General features: G+C 44.5%; 1 protein-coding gene and 1 long non-coding RNA gene across 2 annotated transcripts in view; both read left to right on the top strand.

The window, feature by feature from the left end:
• Positions 1-6,860, top strand: part of LOC309551093 — an 82,327-nt gene extending 75,467 nt beyond the window's left edge. The window contains exon 3 of the long non-coding RNA XR_014225054.1: positions 6,823-6,860. This is a non-coding gene — a long non-coding RNA (uncharacterized lncRNA). The remainder of the gene's footprint in view (positions 1-6,822) is intronic.
• The window catches only part of LOC309550363 (uncharacterized protein), a gene marked incomplete at its 5' end in the record, with an annotated part of 152,411 nt that extends 140,748 nt beyond the window's left edge, over positions 1-11,663 (top strand). The window contains one exon of the mRNA XM_082250759.1: positions 10,339-11,663. Within this exon, the coding sequence (XP_082106885.1) occupies positions 10,339-11,517 (1,179 nt within the window). The 3' untranslated portion in view covers positions 11,518-11,663. The remainder of the gene's footprint in view (positions 1-10,338) is intronic.
• Between the last annotated feature and the right edge of the window lie 12,323 nt (positions 11,664-23,986).

The following is a 23,986-nucleotide window of genomic DNA, read 5'->3' as shown; positions in this document are numbered from 1 at the left end:
ACCAGTGGGGAAGCTCGACATTCTTTCACCCAGGGCAAAGTCTCAGTTCAATGCCCCCATCCTGAAGAGGACAGTGTCAGTAGGGCAGTGGGTTGTGTAATACAATTGTATTATTTTTTTTACAATATTATTTCATTATATCAGTAACAATTCCCCACATACATCATTGCCCCCCTTGCTTCAGAGTACCCCATTACTTTAGAATCCCCCTTAACATCAGTCCCCCCCCCTCATTTGTGTTCCCCCTTACATCTATGCCCCCCATTGCTTTACAATCCCACCCTAATATCAGAGCCCCTCCTATTATCAGAATTCCTTTTGACATCAGTTCCCCACCTTACACGAGTGTCCCCTCTTATATCAATGCCACACCTTGCATTAGTATTCCTTTACTTCATAGCCCCTCATTACATCAGTTCCCCCTTTATATCAATGTCCCTCCTGAGATCAATTCCTCCTTACATCAGAGCCCCCCCCCCCCCACATCAGTTCCCCTTTTATATCAGTGTCCCTTCTTATATTAATTTCCCATCTTGCATCATTGTCCCCCTTCATCAGTGCCTCCCTTACAATAGTACCTTCCTTGCATCAGAGCTTCCCCCTACATAAGCCCCCCCCCTTACATCAATGAGCCCCGCTTACATCAGAGCATCATCTGTTACATCAAATCCTCCCCCCTTTTACATTAGTGTACCCTCCTTTCATGAGTGTGCCTCCTTACCTCACTGTGCCCCCCTTTATATTAGTGTGCCCCCCTACCTAACCAGCATGGTTGTATCAGGCAGAACAATGGGAGCTGCAAGGCAGAGCAAATATGAATGGGGAAGTTCTTTCCTCCTCCGAGAGCTGGGGGGTGGTGCAAACAAGTGATGTCATTGGTTGTTAGGATGCCAGTGGTCCTAGCAATCAAGGACTGTGGGGGAGGGGGTATGTGCAGAGCTTTAGAGCAGTGTGATAGTAAGAAGACAGAAGAGATCTTGCAGCTGCTCTTGTTACTGCCAGCTGCAGATGAAAGATGGGTTGTGTGTAATGAGAGAGAAGGATCAGCCTCCCCTCTACTACTCCTGGTCCTAGAAGAAGACGAGCCGTGCCTGCCCAGGGAAGAGCTTACCTGGCATGTTCCTTCCTCTCCTCATGCACCCCATGCACAAACTTTTCTGGGAAGGCTGCACAGCACACAGCCATGCAGAATCCTCTGCTGCTCACACTTATCCTTTCAGCATCTCTCATGGCTGTGAGAAGTGCAGATCCGGGAGGGCGCTTAATGGGAGAACGGTACAGGCAGGCAGCAGGAGCATCGCACTGGTAGGAAGGAGAAGGGGGAGAGTGAATACTGCCCACACTGCATCTGGGCTCTCTCCTTCTCACTCCTATGGGCTGGCTGACAGGGGTAGTGAAGCCGCTGTCACTACTCCTGTCAGCTGCAGCAGAACCCCTCTGAATGTGGCACCCAAGGCACACCCCCCCCCCCCCGGCCCCCTCCCTATTTTCGGCCCTGCTCAGACCCAACATAGATAATGGAATTTGAGACCCCTGTACTCCAAAAATCATAGCAATCACTAAACTGTCCAGTTTTAATATCTTCTCACTGGGAACAATAGTGCTTAAAGTGATATAAAAGTCTTTTTTTTGTTTAGAAATAACAAACATGTTATACTTACCTATTCTGTGTAATGGTTTTGCACACAGCAACTGGATCCTCCTCTTCTCAAGTCCCTCACTGGCGCTCCTGGCATCTTCCTCCTGCCCCCACAAGCAGCTTGCAATGGGGGTACCCAAGCAGGCTCTCTCCCGAGCTGTGGCTCTGTGTGTCCATTGACACACAAAGCTGTGGCTCAGCCCCGCCTGCCCCTTTTTTTCCTGATTAGCTCAGTGATTGACAGCAGCCATGAGGAGGCAGAGTCCCCGGAGAACGGAGGCACTCATGCCCATCGCTTACAGGGGGGCTGCTGCACACAGAAGGATATTTACCATCATGCACAGAATGCATGAAGGTATAAAACCTTGAACCCTTACAACCACTTTTAAACCATACTGACCTTATTACTTCCTGATATCCTCATCCTATTATTGTACAACCAATACCAATCCAGATAATTCTCTGTTATCCAGCTTATCTGTCTACAGGGAAACCTTCATACATGACGGCACCAATGAGGATGGAGGAGGACCCGAGTCACATGACTGAGAAGATACTAAACCTCACACTGGAGATCATCTACCTGCTGACCGGAGAGGTGAGGAGGATTCTGGGAGGTCACATGACATCACTCTTATCTCTAATAATAAAACACAGACCTGACTGGAGAGGTGAGGAGTAGAGATGGCCTTGCGGTTCGCCCGGCAAGTGGTTTGCGGCAAACCTTGCTCGTTCGCAGTCCGCTGATATTGCGAACATATGGCGTTGTTCGCGGCGGCCATATTAGTTTACATTGGGGAGAACTTTGACCCATGACACATCCATCAGGTGGAACAGGACAGCCAATTGAGACATTTCAGCACATGGACATACCCCCTACCTTATAAATAGACCTGACCTGGCTGCCATTTTACATTCTGCTTTTTGTCAGTGTAGGGAGAGGTCTGCTGTGTGCAGCAGGGACAGACTGTCAGTGACACAGATTGCTCTGTTATAGGTCCACAAAAGTCCTTTCAAGGACTGGTATTTGGTATAGGTGTACTATTCTTTGGTGTGCAGTGCACTATATAGGGGTGTAATAAACTTAAAATATACTTTCTAATATAGAAAGCATATTATAGTGGATTTGTATTGTGCACTGTGCAGCATTGTGACTGGTGTGGTGAGCGTTTCTGCAGCAATACTACAAACAGTGACAAAAGCACTTTTAAAAAAGTATTATAACTGGTGTAATAGACCAGTGGCCCCCCTAAATGACAGATTGAAGCGGGGGGGTTATCTAACAATATACTTTTATAACAGTGTATTTGGGTACTGCAAAAATGTTGCCTCTTTTGCTGCGTTAACTGTGCTACACACAGTGACAACAGTTACTGACAAATTTTTTGTAGAACTGGTGTGATAGAACAGTGGCCCCCCCAATACCACATATTGAAGCGGGGTGTTAACTAACAGAATACTTTTATAACAGCGTATTTGTGTCCTGCAAAAATATTGCCTCTTTTGCTGCATTAACTGTTCTACACATAGTGCTAAACTTACTGGCCAATTTTTTGTATAACTGGTGTGATAGACCAGTGGCCCCCCCTAAATGAAAGATTGAAGTGGGGTGTTATCTAACAGTATACTTTTATAAGTGTATTTGTGTCCTGCAAAAATCCTGCCTCTTTTGCTGCGTTAACTGTGCTACACAGTGACAACAGTTACTGGCCAATTTTTGTAGAACTGGTGTGATAGACCAGTGGCCCCCCAATACCACATATTGAAGCGGGGTGTTATATACCTTCTTCCACATACAGTGCCTTGCGAAAGTATTCAGCCCACTTGAACTTTTCGACCTTTTGCCACATTTCAGGCTTCAAACATAAAGATATAAAACTGTAATTTTTTGTGAAGAATCAACAACAAGTGGGACACAATCATGAAGTGGAACAAAATTTATTGGATATTTCAAACTTTGTTAACAAATAAAAAACTGAAAAATTGGTCGTGCAAAATTATTCAGCCCCCTTCAGTTAATACTTTGTAGTGCCACCTTTTGCTGCGATTACAGCTGTAAGTCGCTTGGGGTATGTCTCTATCAGTTTTGCACATCGAGAGACTGAAATTTTTGCCCATTCCTCCTTGCAAAACAGCTCGAGCTCAGTGAGGTTGGATGGAGAGCGTTTGTGAACAGCAGTTTTCAGTTCTTTCCACAGATTCTCGATTGGATTCAGGTCTGGACTTTGACTTAGCCATTCTAACACCTGGATATGTTTATTTGTGAACCATTCCATTGTAGATTTTGCTTTATGTTTTGGATCATTGTCTTGTTGGAAGACAAATCTCCGTCCCAGTCTCAGGTCTTTTGCAGACTCCATCAGGTTTTCTTCCAGAATGGTCCTGTATTTGGCTCCATCCATCTTCCCATCAATTTTAACCATCTTCCCTGTCCCTGCTGAAGAAAAGCATTCCCAAACCATGATGCTGCCACCACCATGTTTGACAGTGGGGATGGTGTGTTCAGGGTGATGAGCTGTGTTGCTTTTACGCCAAACATAACCTTTTGCATTGTTGTCAAAAAGTACGATTTTGGTTTCATCTGACCAGAGCACCTTCTTCCACATGTTTGGTGTGTCTCCCAGGTGGCTTGTGACAAACTTTAAACAACACTTTTTATGGATATCTTTAAGATAACTCTTCCATAATGGCCAGATTTGTGCAGTATACGACTGATTGTTATCCTATGGACAGAGTCTCCCATCTCAGCTGTAGATCTCTGCAGTTCATCCAGAGTGATCATGGGCCTCTTGGCTGCATCTTTGATCAGTCTTCTCCTTGTATGAGCTGAAAGTTTAGAGGGACGGCCAGGTCTTCGTAGATTTGCAGTGGTCTGATACTCCTTCAATTTCAATATTATCGCTTGCACAGTGCTCCTTGGGATGTTTAAAGCTTGGGAAATCTTTTTGTATCCAAATCTGGCTTTTATCTTCTCCACAACAGTAACTCGGACCTGCCTGGTGTGTTCCTTGTTCTTCATGATGCTCTCTGCGCTTTAAACAGACCTCTGAGACTATCACAGTGCAGGTGCATTTATACGGAGACTTGATTACACACAGGTGGATTCTATTTATCATCATTAGTCATTTAGGTCAACATTGGATCATTCAGAGATCCTCACTGAACTTCTGGAGAGTTTGTTGCACTGAAAGTAAAGGGGCTGAATAATTTTGCACGCCCAATTTTTCAGTTTTTTATTTGTTAACAAAGTTTGAAATATCCAATAAATTTCGTTCCACTTCATGATTGTGTCCCACCTGTTGTTGATTTTTCACAAAAAATTACAGTTTTATATCTTTATGTTTGAAGCCTGAAATGTGGCAAAACGTCGCAAAGTTCAAGGAGGCCGAATACTTTCGCAAGGCATTGTATACTGCACTTCTCTAGAGACTTTTGTCACAGGGTAATTTAAAAATGACAGGCAGAGGAAGAGGCAGGCCCTTACGCAGGGGTGGTAGGGGTAGAGCAGGAGCAGTAGGCCGGAGCCAAAGTGTGAAGTTTCAGAAGGTGCGTTCAATTACGTCAAAGGACGCACCAAACTTGGTTGAGTGGCTCACTCAGCCTTCCTCTTCTGCACCCTCCTCATCCTCTCTATCTGCACCCTCTTCACTCTCTGCTGTGTGCACCCCCAAAGACACCACCACCACCATATACCCTCCACTTGAGTCACTGGAATTATTTTCCGATCCATCACAAGACATTTGCGATGCGCAGCCATTCTTGGCATCGGATCAGGAAGAGGAGGTAGCAACAGCCGCCACCCAGCAGTCTGACGACAGTACCCAGATCAGCCAAAGGAGGTTGGTCCCCGCTGTTGCTGCCTACTCCGAGATCTCAAATGTTAGTGGTGGGGAAGGTGACGTCGATGATGACATGTCTATAGACGACACGTAGGCGCCCACAAAATATGACCTGAAGTTTTCCTGCCATTAAAGTCAATGGGGCCCGCGGCGAACTTGCGGATAGCGTTCGCGACCGCCCCGGCCAATGTTCGTCCATCACTAGTGAGGAGGACTCTGGGAGGTCACATGACATCACTCTCATCTCTATTTATAAAACACAGACCTGACTGGAGAGGTGAGGAGGATACTGGGAAGTCACATGACATCACTCTTATCTCTGTTAGTAAAACACAGACCTGACCGGAGAGGTGAGGAGGATTCTGGGAGGTCACATGACATCACTCTTATCTCTATAAATAAAACACAGACCTGACCGGAGAGGTGAGGAGGATTCTGGGAAGTCACATGACAACACTCTTATCTGTATAAATAAAACACAGACCTGACCGGAGAGGTGAGGAGGATTCTGGGAGGTCACATGACATCACTCTTATCTCTATAAATAAAACACAGACCTGACCGGAGAGGTGAGGAGGATTCTGGGAGGTCACATGACATCACTCTTATCTCTATTAATAAAACACAGACCTGACCGGAGAGGCTGGGAGGATTCTGGGATTCTAACATGATATTCCTATTGGTTCTTCAATACAGACATTTCCTCCTCTGAAGTCTGGAGATAATATGACCATCACAGTGCCTCCATGTGACTTCCTAAGACCTGAGAGACACAACATGCAGAAGATTCTAGAAGTCACCAAGAAGATGATGGAGCTGCTGACAGGAGAGGTGAGCGGTGCTGGGAATTCTGGGACATTATCCAGTAACAGACAAGGGATGTGTCTGGATGGTGACTGTATCTTTGTGTGTGTCAGGTTCCTATAAGGTGTCAGGATGTCACTGTCTATTTCTCCATGTAGGAGTGGGAGTATTTAGAAGGACACAAGGACCTCTACAAGGACGTCATGATGGAGAATCAGCCGCCCCTCACATCACCGGGTAAGAGGAGACTTTATTGTGAAGGAGAGAGCAGTACGGAGGCTCCACCTAGATCCCCCATCATCTGATAAACACATAGAAACAATGTATTCAGTCAGTGTGTGTGTTTCCTACAGATGGATCCAGCAATGGGAACCCACCAGAGAGATGTCCCAGTCCTCTGTATTCCTGGGATTCCACACAGGAAGGTCACACCATCCCTCACCTTCATCAGGTAGATGAGGAACAATCACTGATAGTATCATTAGGATCTGTACATTATCTGCATTGTTACCATTGATGTCATTTTTATTATCTATTCAGAGTGAAAACCTGAGAGATTCTAAAGTTGATGGTAAAGAGATAAAAGATGAGGATGGGGTGATGGAGGAGTCAGAGTATACAAAAGAACACAAAGATCTGTACCAGGAGACCATGGTGGAGCATACCAGTTACAGAAACCCACCAGAGAGATGTCCCCGTCCTTTGTATTCCTGGGATTCCACACTGGAAGATCACACCATCTCCCACCATTACAAGGTTGGTGGCATCTAGAACATGGAATCATAGAGAGGATGTGTTGATTTTTGTAAATGTGATGTTACAAGATAAAAGCTTATGTTTTACAGTTGATATTTCAATCCTTTTCTTGTTTTAGGGTCAAGATCTGATGGATATAAAAGTTGAGGTTAAAGCAGAAGAAGAAGAGACGTATGAGAGGGATGATCAGCAGTCTATGAAGGAGGATGGAATAACGGGGACATTTATAGAGAAGGACACGCCTACAGAGATCAGCACAGGTGGGGCATTAACACTAAATACATTCCTCCACCCATACTGCTCACTGTTTGGCCCAGAGTAGGGCAGGGACTGGGTGATATCAGCCTGTAATCCCCTGGTCACTTTCCTGAGCTGTGTTCCCCGTCCTGTATTCCTGTAATTCTTTTGGATAATCTTACTTTTCTGTGCTGCAGACACAATTTATTTCTCTAGACTGGATTTATGCAGATTCTGGGGTTCAGCTGGCAGCAAAATGTTAATTTCACCATAGGTGGTATCAGACCTAGGCGCCTGGGGTATGTGCTTTGGATTTTCTTCCCCGTGCCGGGGTGTAGTAAGATCTCTGACAGAACAATTCTCCCGGGATTACTTGTTCTGTTGTTTGCTGGCTGTGCCGGTTGGAGGGATATGTCTGTATATTCTCATACCCAAGTCACAGAGTGCAGTCTCAGGAGATGGGAGACAGTGGTGTGGGACCTCTGCAACTTGTCTGATGTAAACATTTAGGCTTCCTCTGATTACTGAATACCAATATTATGAGTCCTGACCCTTACACTGTATAATTTATATTGTACTTTTTATATTTGTGACCCTTACATTGTATATAATGTATATTGCACATTACATAGAAGTCACTTCTGCCCATCATACTATATTTTGTACATTTAATAGTCCTGACCCCTGAAACATATATTCTTTTGTATACTATATAACCCTGACCCCTGCACTATATACTCTGTTGTACATTACATACTCCTGACCTCTGCACTATATACTCTTGGGAAAATTTACTAAAGCTGGTACACACAGTACCCCTCTGTGTTGTATGTTACTTAGTTCCTACACCTGCCCTATATACTCAATGCTTTACATTATATAGTCCTTACCCCTGCCCTATATACTCTGTTTTCTACATTACATACTCCTGACCCCTGAACTATATACTCTATGTTGTACATTACATACTCCTGACCCCTACACTATATACTCTATGTTGTACATTACATACTCCTGACCCCTGCACTATATACTCTATGTTGTACATTACATACTCCTGACCCCTGCACTATATACTCTATGTTGTAGATCACATACTCCTGACCCCTGCACTATTTAATCTATGTTGTAGATCATATACTCCTGACCCTGGCACTATATACTCTATATTGTACATTATATACTCCTGACCCCTGCACTATTTAATCTATGTTGTACATTACATAATCCTGACCCCGGCACTATATACTCTATGTTGTACATTACATACTCCTGACCCCTGCACTATTTATTATATGTTGTACATTACTTACTCCTGACCCCTGCAACACTGTACCGAAATCATTTTTTTTCACACAAATAGAGCTTTCTTTTGGTGGTATTTAATCACAACTGGGTTTTTATTTTTTACTAAAAAAAAACAGACAATTTTGAAAAAAAAAAGTTTTTCTTCATTTCTGTCAGTAAATTTTGTAAATAAGTAATTTTTATCCTTCACTGATGTGCGCTTATAAGGCGGCACTGATAGGCTGCGCTGATGAGGTGGCAGTTATGGGCACTGATTGGCACTGATGAGGAGGCACTAATATGCCACACTGATAAGCATTGATAGGTGGTACTGATGGGCTCTGATAGGTGGCACTAGTTGGTGGCACTGACGGACGGCACTGATGGGCACTGACAGACGACACTGATGGGCAGCATAGATGAGCAGGCACTGATGAGCACTGATTGGCATCACTAATGGGCACTGATTGGTGTCACTGATGGGCATTGATTGGGCACTGTTTTGTGCCACTGATGGGCATTGATTGGGCACAATTTTCTTACTATGTTGTACTTTACTATAATCAGGGCACTTCCCTCTGAGGAGGAGCCGACAGTGTGAGGCAAGGAGCGCTGATAAATGGCACTTCCTCATTGACATGTGACTGACTGTGATTGGACACAGCCGATCACATGGGTAAAGAGCCACGTCATTGGCTCTTTACCAAGATCAGGGTCGCGCCGTGTCCTGGGAACACGGAGCGGCCACGATCACCATGCTGCGTGCCCCCGAGGATACGCAAGAGCGGCCGTTCTGGGGCGCCGTCATATGACATCGTCCCAGAACACGAGCCGCACCACTCTGCTGTCATTTGACGGTGGGCGGGCGGCAAGTGGTTAATCTATGTTGTACATTACATAGCCCTGAACCCTGCACTATATACTCTATGTTGTACATTACATACTCCTGACCCCTGCACTATATACTCTATGTTGTACATTACATACTCCTGTCCTCCACTCTATATACTTTGTTTTGTACATTATAAAATCCTGACTCCTGCATGATATACTCTATGTTGTACATTACATATTCCTACTGACTCTTGCTGTACATACAATAACCCAATGATGGTGATCTTCAGGATCAATCTAGTCATCATCTTGGTTGTTCTCCCCCCATCCTCACTCTCTGACTTCTGGTGGGGCTAATCATGGACTAAATAAGGAAGTGCAGTACTTCTTGTGTTGGGAAGATGGCAATGAGTGATAGAGGGGGCTGGGGACACTCGTCCTATAATCCCCTCATCACTGTCACTGCTATAAAAGACAGTTCTTGTTGTTTCCTCACTCTCTGACTAAGGTCCATGAATAAAGAATAATGGACTGGTAGGAGATCAGAGGACCCATTTACTAGTTACCTTGAGGGTGGATTTGTAAGATCCTCAGAGACAAAGCTGCTTGATGTGGGCGGAGTCCTGGTTTAGGGGAACCAATCTGCTGATGTCTAGTAATAATCTTTGTATTTCTATTTTAGTACATGGATGGGAGATGAGGAAAACCTCAGAGGATTGTCTCACTTTGTCTCCAGACTGTAAAGTAGAAGATGAGGACATCACTGAGTATAGTCCAGTAGAAAACCCGGCTACCTCAAATGTCCATCCGGCACCACACATTGTAGATGGACCATCGTATTCCTCTTATCTTGAGGAACCTCAGACTGTGAGGGACGTTGCCGGACCATCGTATTCCTCTTATCCTGAGGAACCTCAGACTGTGAGGGACAGTGCCGGACCATCATATTCCTCTTATCCTAAGGAACCTCAGACTGTGAGGGACGGTGCAGTCCTTCCAACAGATAAGAGGTTTTCCTGTACTGAGTGCGGGAAGTGTTTCCATTTTAAATGTCGGCTTGACGTGCATAATAAATCTCACACGGGTGAAAAACCATACTCCTGTCCTGAGTGTGGGAAATGTTTTTCACATAAGTACAATCTTCAAACACATCAGAGATCCCATACAGGTGAGAAGCCATATTCCTGCCCCGAGTGTGGGAAGTGTTTTTCAGTGAAGTCCCATGTTTACAGACATCAAATTTCCCACATGAGGGAAAACCCATATTCCTGCTCTGAGTGTGGGAAATATTTTTCACGGAGGTCCTATCTTGACACACATCGGAGATCTCACACGGGGGAGAAGCCGTATTCCTGTTCTGAGTGTGGGAAATGTTTTTCAGACAATTCCAGTCTTTACAAACATCAGAGATCTCACACGGGGCAGAAGCCATATTCCTGTATTGAGTGTGGGAAATGCTTTTCACAGAAGTCCAATCTTTACAGCCATCAGAGATTGCACACAGGGGAGAAGCCATATTCCTGTCCTGAGTGCTGGAAATGTTTTTCAGCAAAGTCCCAACTTTACACACATCAGAGATCTCACACGGGTGAGAAGCCATATTCTTGTCCCGAGTGTGGGAAATGTTTTGCACGGAAGTCCCATCTATACACACACCAGAGATTACACACGGGAGAAAAGCCGTATTCCTGTCCTGAATGTGGGAAATGTTTTTCAGACAAGTCCAGTCTTTACAGACATCAGAGATTGCACACAGGGAAAAAGATGTATTCCTGTTCTGAGTGCGGGAAATGTTTTTCACAGAAGTCCAGTCTTTATACACATCAGAGATCTCACACAGGGGAGAAGCCGTATTCTTGTCCTGAGTGCAAGAAATGTTTTACTGAAAAATCAAAACTTGTCACACATCAGAGATATCACACAGGAGAGAAGCCGTTTTCCTGTTCTGAGTGTGGGAAATATTTTTCACAAAAGTCCCATCTTTACAGACATCAGAGATCTCACACAGGGGAGAAGCCGTATTCCTGTCCTGAGTGCAGAAAATGTTTTTCACAGAAGTCCACTCTTTACAGACATCAGAGATCTCACACAGGGGAGAAGCCACTTTCCTTTCCAGAGTGAGGGAATTGTTCCTCACTGAAGTCCTGTCTTCCTGTACATCAGAGATCCCACACAACCCTCGAGGTGTATTAGTGCCTTGAGTACAGGAAATGTCTCCTATATGAATGTTGCTGGACATGACAGCTCTCATGTGGGGAAGAAGCACACCCTGAATTTTTTTCCCCTGCTGTAGCAAATTGGATCAAGCTTTTCTGGGGTTTTTTGCCTTCCTCTGGATCAAATGCGGGTATAGGATTGTGTATATGGGATTGTATGGTTGGGTTTTCATTACTGTTTTTTTTTTTTTTTTTTTTTTTTTTTATTGGTTGAGCCAGATGGACTTGTGTCTTTTTTCAACCTGACTGACTAACTATGTAACTATGATATACACCTCAGATATACTCCATGGCTGATCTTCATCATGAAAGAAACACTTCATAAGGAGATCAGAGATCTTCAGAGACATGGATGAAGTGTTGTACCGTGTTGGCCATTGATAGCAGTAGAAAAAAAAAATGGAGTCATTACCTTTCATTGGCTGAGTACATTTTGTGGTGTAAGATTCCACAAACACATAGAGGTCTATTTAAAATAATGTTGAATGAATGTGACCAGCATTACCCCAGCTGTGAAGGGTTTTGGTCATATTTTATTTTATTTGATCATTGGCTTCTTCTACTGGCTATAATAATAACAATAACAAATCGTGTTGCGCTATTTTTTGTGACTGGGATATTTCAGGAAAAATATCCCATTATGTCCACTAGATATAGCTGAGGATTTTAGGAAATCCCTGTGCTAAAGTATGGCCAGAATTTGTCATGGCTGGATGAATGACTGTCCTTTTCGTCCAATGAATTTTCTAGAAGTAGACCCCTTAGTTTCCTTTCATCAGACATGGCTTCATATTGGTAACTGGTATCATACTCATACACTGATGGGTACAGTACATACTGAAGGATAGAAGTTAATTAAACCAACTATTCATTTACATGGAAAATGCTGCATTTGGCCTTTAGTTGGCGTTAAGTATCATAGGAATTAGCAGCATCCAATCGCCAAATATGGTATTTTCCTTTTTAAACCAATGGAAAGCATTCAAACTGCTCAGCAACTACTCTACTAACATTCATTCCTCCACCCCAGTCAGGAAGGAGGAATGTAAAAAGGAAAGAGGAAGGCGCCTCTGAGTACAATGTAAACCATTTATTACATAGAATCACGAGTCACTTACAGTACATGATAGGCAATAAAAGCAGGTATGATGAGACATCACAAGGGTTCATTCACAAGGCTCCCTGCAGGCTCTCTCTCCCAGAAGCCGTCCAACAGCGTGGTTGGATGGAAGAAAACAACATGGAGCTCAGAGGGAAAGGTCCCGGGCTGAGCCGAGGTCACGGTGGACCGCACACCTCGCTCGTGGACTGCAGGAACGTGACGTCACAGGGGCGGTCCAAAATTCATTTGGGCCTAAAGATTAGATAAAACCCCCAAACATATTTTCTGAAAGCAGAGGCCATGGAGAATAAAAGGTTGGTAATTGTTAAGGTTTTCCTCGTACACCAATGTCATCTTCATATCCGGGTTTATTTTCTCCTTTCCCCCATTTTCTATGGTGTGATCTTTTCTACAATACTTTGTTATAATAATGTAACACGTCGTGTATTGTATTGTACACAAATTATTACCGACTCCGCCTCCACATTCCAGACAAGTCATTTTCCTGACCAATTGGATTTCTTCCTTTACTATTTCCTGATTCTTTGACTGCAATCTTGTTAAAAGTAAAATTATAATAAAAAGTTGTTGCATTACTGTCTCTTTGTTTCTTTGTGACACACTTTTTCTGTAAATATTTAATTTTGCGCCTTTTTTTTTTTGCACCTTTTTATTATTAAACCATATTTTGAAAAGTGTTAAAACTGTCTCTATTGGTCGAACACAAACACAGAATCCTAAAACTGTCTCTATTGGCCAAACACGAACACGGAATCCTAAAACTGTCTCTATTGGTTGAACACAAATACAGAATCCTTGTCTGTTGCAGATCGCTACTACATGATACATCCCTGAATATACCTTTCTGTGATGACCGTGTGTGTACAGTCATTTATTTTATGTTTCTGACTCTGGCAGTTGAAAGGGTTAATTGCTTAGTTACCTTAACCCAGTGCCTCTCCCTCTTAGTCAGTCGGCACCTAGGTTGTGGTCTCGTGAGCTGGAGAATCTTTGTGCAGAGTGAGGCAGAGAGTGCTATTTTTTTATATCAGTGACCGCGCGGTGTGAGGTTGACCAGTCCTTTGTAACGAGTTGGTGAGAAGAGGAGGGGTCTGACACTGCCTTCGTCACACTTCTCCTTTTGACTTGTGTAGACTTTTTTGGGGGGGAGGTAAGCATATGGATTATTGGTAGTTTTGCTCTTCTTTGTGATGATGACCTGCTGTTCACATCTGGGCCTGGAGCTGGTAAGTCAACACTACATGAGGGTACAGGGCAAAGACAAGGGGGTGGGTGGGGATCCAGGAGGAGCAGCTGCCCTGTGCACAGTGGTTTAATGTGAGGGAAGGGTGGAGGGTGAGATGAACCTCTAAATGCAGCCTGGGACATGACTTGTCACATGGCCATTTTGGTGATTGCCTATGCAGAGAGAAGCATGGGGGTGCTGGAGAGGTGACATGCTTCATCTGATGTCCTCCCCATCCAAAGAGTCTATGGTGCCTTCTGCAGCTGTACAGGAGATACCATTGCAGATGAGAGGAGGGAACTCACCAGCAGATGGTGGACTGTGGGGACTCACCAGCAATGCCATGCCAAGGTCTGGTGAGTCAAAAAAAAAGAGTGCACTGATCTGGGTGCAGTATTGAAGTATACAGTTTATTAAAAACATATTAATGGCAACTCACTTGTTAAAAGAAATGATCGGCATGTCAATGTGGTGATGTCTGGATGAACCCCTGTGACCTGGAGAGTGATGCAGAGTTGGTCAGGAACCAGGAATTAGTCCAGGAGCCGTGGAATGCAGGATTACCCCATATTATATTTCTATGTTTACTAATTGGAACAAGATTATTTTCATTATTATTCATTTTATTTTCATTTTTTTTTTTTTAATAATGCTGAGCATGGTATTTCCATTTATTGTATGCATATTTAAATCTTATATTCATGCTACATATGTCACTAATTACAGCAGTCTTCTGGTATTCCACTTTACAATTGATTATAACTGTCCCTTAGTGTGTACATATACCGATTAGCATAGTCATTGCCCCCTAGGCTTTGAGAAAGGAGCTAGGCAGCTCTGAAATGCGTAAGCCATGCCCCCATCCATGGTTCCTGGCACTGACTTTACTTCCGGTCCATGGGATTCTGTGTTCCCAGACTTCTTCCTGGTTCTTACCAACTTGGCAGTTCTCTGCATCCTTGAGCAGTGATATCTCTGGATGCTTCACCAACACTCCGGGTCACAGTGGTTCATCCAGCCATCATCATGATGACATGAGCATGTTTTTTTTAACATGTGAGTTTACATTGGTTGTTTACTTCATTATGCACCCAGATCGGTGCCCTCTATTGTTTTTTTGTATTTTCTGCAGACATCCCTTCAGTCTCTGAGGAGCTTCTGAGGTTTCACCCACCTGGAATGCATTGGACTTGTTTTTACATTACTGTCCATGAACAGTTAGGCACATACAACTTACCTAACTCTATGCACCACCCAAGCATACTTGTTTGTGCATGATCTGGTGAGTACAATTTGGTGGGGGGGGGGCTTTGTCATGGAGGTTTACCAAGACCCAGTCTGGCATTGCACAGAATGATACCAGTTAGTCTCTGACCAATCTCATGGTTTGGGTGGAGTTTCTTCTTTGGATTATATTCAGGTGAACATGAATTAGAGTTTCAATATCTCCCCTGTTTTCTACAGACATATATACATTTCCCGATGCCTTATGTTCTACAGATTCCTCATCTTCCCTGATACAAGCTCATACATTGGACTTGTTCAACTTTTCAACCATAAGTAAATTAATTTGACAAGGTACTCTTCCTATGTAGAGGATATGTGGCCTGGTATGGTTCAGGAGGCGAGGGAAGTGCATGTATGTCCTCCCCTTTCCTGGCCAGGCAGGCTTGGATATGGACTCCATACTTTTTTCATTATTTTTTTTTACAGGGGATGGTATGAATTCCTGTGGGGTATAGAATAATGTAGATAGCTACCAGGTAATTGGTTACCATAATCCCGTCATAAATTGAAAAAGAAACCCCCTTAGGTTTGTGGGACTTTAAGGGTAACAGTAAAGGCTCTCTTAAGAGAAATTTTTTACGTGTAATAAAGATAAAATTTATTTTGAAAAGGTGTAGTTATAACAAATAATCATCATAAACTGTACATATTTATAATCATTTTGTATCATTCTTTTTCTCTTTCCCCTCGGGGGGCTCCCCTGCAAATGAGAGCCCGGCACGGGTGAGACATCTCCTATGGGGACCATCAATAGGCCCCTAACATCTGGAGAAACGAGCGTTCTCGGGATGTTAACAGTTGGTTGCAATGCTCCATATGTTTCATCCTGAAACCCCTGGATAATTTTTTCCAGGGGATATACGCATTACCCGTGCCCGGGGCGTTATCTTTTAGAGATTTCCCCTTTTCAAAATAAGTGTCCATTAGCAGTCTCCATATACGATATAGAGAGGCATTATTTATCCTAATTACGAACTTTACTTTAATAATATTTATAAAAATCAAACTCAACTTGGAGAGAGGAAAATCTTCCTCCTCCTCCTTCCTTTTCCCTCTCTTTTCTACGTTCCTGAAAAAAATAAAATTTAATTAAAAAATTATTCCCCATTTATGTACCCACTGTATGACTATACCGCTATAACTAAGGCGGACATACAGTGGAGTCTATTAGAGAGAAGGGCGGATATTACGTCACCGCCAGTCCAGCGGAATCATCTCCGGGCATTTCAGGCGGAAATGACACACATCGGAGCCCCTGATCTGGGCGGATGTGATGTCACCGCCAGTCCGAGGAACTTCCGGTGGCAAAAGACGGATATGACGTAATCACCTACAAAGTTCCCGTGGGAATCACTACGAGACTCTCGGACACTTGGGTATTTAAGGGGACGCCGAGAGCCAGAACGGAGAGCTATCTCTCCGATGCAACACAGGACGTTTATCCCTCTGATATCTACACAGAACAGTGAGTACTCTGGAGGAGACCTGCAAAACTTCTTTCTTAACCGTTATGGCAACTTATTGAAAGAGGGTTTTATTTTCTCCTTATGTTATTATCAGGACCCATAGGACGAGTAACGTTAGATTACATCCTATATCTCATGGGATGATACGCCGCTGTCTCCACTGGATACGGTGACGACAGGCTTCAGTCTGAACGGTATAATCTCTATAGGTGGAATACCTATTTACAACTAACATTAAGATATGTAAAAATGTATACCTACATATGCATATTCTCCCTGTCATATACCTTTCAGGCAAGGATCTATATTCCCATTAGGAAGATACAGGTTTCCCCAAAACCCTTACCTCAACTTACTCTTGGAGACCGATGGGATACCCCACACCCTCCAATAAATTAGTGAGGTAAGAGTTACTACATTCGAATCACTGAATATGCTATATACGTTATCCTGATTTACAAAAGCTGAAAAGACACATCTTCTTCTCCCCTAATAGGATCCTATTATAATAAATCTGGGAGATATATACATCGGAAGATAATAATATTTCTTTGGGAAAAATCTGTTTTCTCCTTTTTCCCTATTTTTCCTGGTTTCGTTCCCTTTTTCTTTTTCTTTTTTATATGTCTACACGAAAATCATCATAACAGGTGAATTTACATGAATATTTTCTGTAACAATGTTTGTAAATATACTTACATCAATCCAGGATCTCTGACAGTTTCTTATAAATATACTCGCTGTTTCAGATAAAGAATAAATCTTTATACCTGACTCTAGCTCTCAACGCATGGGAGTTTTACCCCCCGAAGGGGAACCCTATTGGACTCTACTGTTTTGCAGGTATGTTCTTCAACACAAGGGGTCTCTTTATCTTTCCCCCTTCCCCCCCCCTTTTTTTCTTTTCCCCCCCTAATCTTTGGGAGTAGGTTTCTTCTCTAGGGGTATCCTGGATAAGCAATAGGCTTTCCAGGGCATTTTCAGGGCAACATGTGGTCGCAGATGCAAATAATATTTTTTTCATGTAAAAAAAACTTTCATTGTAAAATGCCTATGTATATTCTGTTTCTTGGAATTTATATTCAATTATGTATTTCAGGAACATATGCAGATTCCCTGAGGAAGATTTATGTACTAAACAAACGGTTTGAAACGCGTTGGACTCTGCTATGTACCTATAACTGTATTGTATCATTCATGCTTTTTTCGAGTCTATGATTATAAATATGTACAGTTTATGATGATTATTTGTTATAACTACACCTTTTCAAAATAAATTTTATCTTTATTACACGTAAAAAATTTCTCTTAAGAGAGCCTTTACTGTTACCCTTAAAGTCCCACAAACCTAAGGGGGTTTCTTTTTCAATGAATTCCTGTGGGGTCCCCTTTGAAATCCAAACTAAACCTGAAAGGCCCCTTCGATCCCAAATCTCATCTGAATCAATTGGAGCAAAATCAAAAATGCCCATTTTCAGGGCCAATAGGCAAATAAGTGTTAAAAATAGCATCCCCTGGGAGGCAATTGGATATTCCCTGGATCAACGTCCCCTGAGGTTGTTACCTATAAATATTAGTATTCAGTTATATTATGTGCATTTAGAAAAGAATCCAGACTTTTATAAAACAATCTACTGAGCTGGTCAGAACCAGATCTTGAGGGAGTCTATTCCACATCTCTTACAGTGAAGAAGACTTTCAGTGTTTGGAGGTTAAATATCTTTTCCTCTAGATGTAAAGAGTGCCCCCTTGTCTTCATTCATGACCTGAAAGTGATAACTCTTCACCAAGTTCAATATATGGACCCCTTATGTATTTATACATGGAAATCATACCCCCTCTTATGTATTTATACATGGAGATCATATCCCCCCTTATGTATTTATACATGGAGATCATATTCCCCTTTCTGTATTTATACATGGTGATCATATCCCCCTTATGTATTTATACATGGAGATCATATCCCCCTTCTGTATTTATACATGGTGATCATATTCCCCCTTATGTATTTATACATGAAGATCAAATCCCCCTTATGTATTTATACATGGAGATCATATCCCCCCTTATGTATTTATACATGGAGATCATATTCCCCCTTATGTATTTATACATGAAGATCAAATCCCCCTTATGTATTTATACATGGAGATCATATCCCCCTTTATGTATATATACATGGTGATCATATCCCCCCTTATGTATTTATACATGGAGATCATATCCCCCTTTCTGTATTTATACATGGTGATCATATCCCCCTTATGTATTTATACATGGAGATCATATCCCCCTTATGTATTTATACATGGTGATCATATCCCCCCTTATGTATTTATACATGGAGATCATATCCCCCTTTCTGTATTTATACATGGTGATCATATCCCCCTTATGTATTTATACATGGAGATCATATCCCCCTTATGTATTTATACATGGTGATCATATCCCCTCTTATGTATTTATACATGGTGATCATATCCCCCCTTATGTATTTATACATGGAGATCATATCCCCCCTTATGTATTTATACATGGAGATCATATCCCCCTTATGCATTTATACATGGAGATCCTATCCCCCCTTATGTATTTATACATGGAGATCATATCCCCCCTTATCTCCCCCTTATGTATTTATACATGGAGATTGTATCCCCCCTTATGTATTTATACATGGAAATCATATCCCCCCTTATGTATTTATACATGGAGAGCATATCTCCCCCTTATGTATTTATACATGGAGATTGTATCCCCCCTTTTGTATTTATACATGGTGATCATTATTTGTGGCCGGGATGTAGAAGGTGCCGGACGTGTCCTCTCAGAGCTCCTCTCCATCCTGATTTAATCTGGCTCCATCCGCGGCCCCTGTGCCTCGGTTCACGGCGGTTTTGCCCTCCTCCGCATCGGGCACAGGTGGGGCACGAATGCCGGGGAGAAAATCCGGGGTTTCGATACCGACCCCGCGGCCTCAACGATCGGTCCCACCGCGAGGCGCGAGAGCGGCCGTCGCCATCTTGCCAGTGCAGGCCTCATCCTCTCCATCAGCAGCCACAGGCGCCCGAGCCTCCTCAAAGTCGGGGAAGATGTCTGCCGGGGGCTGGAAACCCTCCTATGGAACAGCCTATGGTACCCGAGGGGTCATTACTGGGGGCCGCTGGACAGACTGGGGGGCCACCTGGAGGGGGGGGATATCACTGCTCCCATCCTGGCTGCTATAGATGCCTCTAAAACTGCCTTGATGCTCCGGATTGACAACCTGGCCTCTGAATGTACCCTGATCCGACATGATTTAGATAAGATAAGGGGGCGCCTGACTGAAACTGAAAGCCGCATTTCTGAGGTGGAGGATGTCCTGCATCCCATTCGGCGCAACTCATTGCTATGCAGGCCCAGGTGAATGCTATGGCAGACAAAATGGAGGATGCTGAGAATCGGCAGCGTCGCAACAATATCAGGGTGGTCGGATTGCCGGAGAAGGCTGAGGGATCAAATTCTACACTGTTTGCTGAGAAGTTCTTCTGTGATCTGCTCAAGCTGCCTCCCCCTCCCCCGACATATGTGGTGGAGAGGGCCCATAGGGTTCCCACTGGGCCTCGCCTGCCCGGGGCTCCCCCGCGCCCTTTTCTGGTCCGCTTTTTGAACTTCCGTGACAGGGACCGCATTCTCTCTGAAGCCAGGAGACAGGAGGAGCTGCAGTTTGAAAACAGCAAGATAATGTTGTTTCCTGATTTCTCTGTGGAAACGCAGAAAAAACGCAGATCCTTCAATGAAGTGCACAAACTCCTGAGGACCAAGGGCTTGAAATATGGCATGATGTACCTGAGCCGCCTGCGTGTGGATTATAAGGGATCCGTCCTTTTCTTCAACTCGGCTGGGGAGGCTGCGGACTGGTTGGAATCCATTTAATCTCCTCCTGTGACCCTGTTCTCCAGGATTATCTGGGGCTCTTGGTGTTCTGATCCGCTGTGCCCCCTACTTGGAGCTCCTGTCTACTACTTGTTGGGCTCTATAATTGCTGCTGGGGGGGCCTTTACAGTTCCTACATTGATGAGCCTGCCCTGAAGTTCCCTGGATTGCCCTGGGTTGGATCCTCTGCTTCTGTCCCTGGGGCTGTGGAGTGACCTACAGTTCATCGGAGCTCTGTTTCATACACGTTGTTGAACTTGACTTTTTTTAAGTTTGACACTCTTTTTTTGCCTTTTCTTCAACCAACCAACTTGTTTTGGATGTTTTTGACTCTGGTTTTTCTTTTTCTCCTTTACCTTTTTTGGGACTGACGAACAGACGGCCTTTTTTAGGGCTGCCTTTGGTAGACGCGAGTAACGCCGGCTGCAGTTGTATGTTGCAGCCATGCCTTTGAATTTTTTGCTGGGTTTTGGGATCAGGCTGGATACCCTGTTGTGTTTTTTCTTTTTTCAGTTTTTGGTATCACAGCAGGGATGTTTTTGTTCTTGGCTCCAGGCTCCATCCGGTGGTCAATGTTTATTTTACTTATGTATGTGTATTGCTAGATGTATGGATGGAGTGGGGGGATCGGTTGGCCCCTGGGCTGTGCTTGGTCTTCCGACTCCCTCCTGATGTGTGCCCCTCTGCTGTTCTATGGCTGAGTTGTTTAAGATTATGTCCTGGAATGTGCGAGGTCTCAATGACAAGGTGAAACGCACAGCTGTAGTTCGGTATATTAAAGCTGTTCAACCTCATGTTATCCTCCTTCAGGAGACGCATTTGGATGGGGGCAGGGTGCTTGCCTTGAAGAGACCTTGGATTCAGAGGATCTTCAACGCCACGTACTCCACGTATGCCCGTGGGGTGTCTATATTGCTTGGTAGGAATGCACCCTGCTCGATTCAAAAGGTAATTACGGATCCTGGCGGACGATATGTTATTGTTCTCCTGGAGATATTTCACCGGCAGGTGGTACTGGTGAGTGTTTACTTGCCTCCCCGTTCCACTCCCAAATTCTGGTGGATCTCCTGGTGACCTTGGCCCCTTATATGCACCTTCCCCTTATATTGGCGGGGGATTTTAATGCTATTCTGGATGGTGGACTGGACTCCTCTAACCCGGGTAGACTGTCGTCCCCTGAACTTGTGTCCTGGTCTTCTGCGGCTCAGCTTACGGAGTTGTGGCGCTGGAAGAACCCTGGGGTGCGGGGCTACTCCTGCTGGTCTGGGGTGCACAGAACGGCGTCCAGGATAGATTTAGCTTTTGCTAATGAGTCTTGTCTTCCATTGGTGCAGGATGCCACTTATTTGGCGGGTGGTCTCTCCGATCATAATCCACTGATGCTGACTCTGCGGGTGGGGGCTGGTGGGACTAGGGGTGCATGGCGCCTCTCACCGGGTTCGCTGCAGACTGAAAAGGTGATGCAACAGGTGGAGCCCCATATGCCCGCATATTGGGAAGATAATGCCTCATCCACGGCTGGGGTGGTCCTGTGGGATGCTTTTAAATCGGTGATGCGGGGTCATTACATCTCTGCGATTAAGGCGTCCCGTAGGGAGGCTAATGCTGCTAGAGAGGCTGTTCTGCTGGAGGTCCGAAGGTTGGAGGAGGAATACTCGGCTACTCCGGGACCGGCGACTTATGCGGCCCTGGAGGAGGCCAGGAGGCGTCTGGCTTTGTTGGATACTGATTTGCGCATGCCAATCTTAAACATAGAGCAGAGTCACTTTTTGAGAAGGGGGACAAAAATGGTAAGCTGTTGGCTTTTTTGGTGGCGGATCAGAGGACTTCGGTAAGTGTTCCATGTATTACGTCTAGTTCAGGGGAACTGGTTAGAGAGGGGGAGATCTCCCGGGTCTTCATGGATTACTATTCTGACACCTATTCACCCCTGTATGGGGGAAGGGAATGGGGAATGCCGCTCAGGTGTGTGTCCAAACAGGTGCTGGCTGGATCCGCCGTCCAGGAAGATTCAAGTAGAAATGTGAAGCCGCACTCAGATGATTGAAATCAAATGAAAATGTCTTTATTCTTCAAAAAGTATCCAGGACAAACAGACAGTGTGAGGAACAGAATATGTCCAAGGTAGACGCGTTTCACGGCTCGAATGGCCGCTTACCCATTACCACCTGGTAATGAGTAAGCGGCCATTCGAGCCGTGAAACGCGTCTACCTTGGACATATTCTGTTCCTCACACTGTCTGTTTGTCCTGGATACTTTTTGAAGAATAAAGACATTTTCATTTGATTTCAATCATCTGAGTGCGGCTTCACATTTCTACTTGTACCTATTCACCCCTGCCTGCATATGACCTGGAGGAGTTGGAGCGCCTTTTGTCTGGGTTGCCGGTTCCGGTCTTGGAGGGTGAGGACAGTGCCTGGTTGGACAATGACATCACGTTGAAGGAAATTGAGAAAGCCATCTCGTCCTTCCCCCCCCCCAATAAATCCCCGGGCCCTGATGGTTTCCCGATGGAATGGTATCGGCAATATTCGGACTCCTTAGCTCCCAGGCTCCAGGCTTTGTATGCTGCGTGTTTCGATCAGGGGGCCCTGCCGGGTTCCATGCTCGAAGCATATGTTGTTCTCCTGCCCAAGCCGGGTAAGGACTGCACCCTGTGTTCCTCCTACCGCCCCATTGCCTTGCTCAATGTGGATCTCAAGATACTCACGAAGGTCTTGGCTACTAGACTGGCGGTGGTCTTGCCTTCCCTGGTAGACATTGACCAGACCGGATTCATGCCGGACAAGTCCACGGACACCAACCTTCGACGTTTGTTTACACATTTGCAGGTGTCCCATGCCTCTCTTGGCACTAGAGTGGTGGTGTCCCTGGACATTGCCAAGGCCTTCGACACGGTGGATTGGGTGTACATGGGGGTGGTGCTGAGGCGCATGGGGTTTGGTCCTAAATTTTGAAAATGGATTTCCCTCTTGTATTCTTCCCCGCGTATGGCGCTGAAGATTGGATCGTCCCTGTCCCCCTTTTTTGCGGTGGGTAGAGGGACTAGGCAGGGCTGCCCTCTTTCGCCCTTTCTGTTCTCCCTGATGATAGAACCCTTGGCTATTGCCTTGCGTGCGTCTCCAGAGGTGGGTGCGCTGGAAGTGGGCTCCATTAAAGAGTGTCTGGCGCTTTATGCGGATGATATGCTTTTATTCTTGAAGGATCCCAATGCTTTCCTGCGGGCGGTCTTCACTATCCTAGATACTTTTGCAAAATTCTCCAGCCTAAGGGTTAATTGGGATAAATCCACCATGCTCCCTATTGATCCCGGTGCTATTGCTGCAGCTGATGGAGCGTTGCCATTGAAAT

Source organism: Pelophylax lessonae (genome assembly GCF_965119305.1).
Source record: "Pelophylax lessonae genome assembly, chromosome: 3".
NCBI lineage: Eukaryota > Metazoa > Chordata > Amphibia > Anura > Ranidae > Pelophylax > Pelophylax lessonae.
This window is presented reverse-complemented; position numbering and strand designations above follow the sequence as displayed.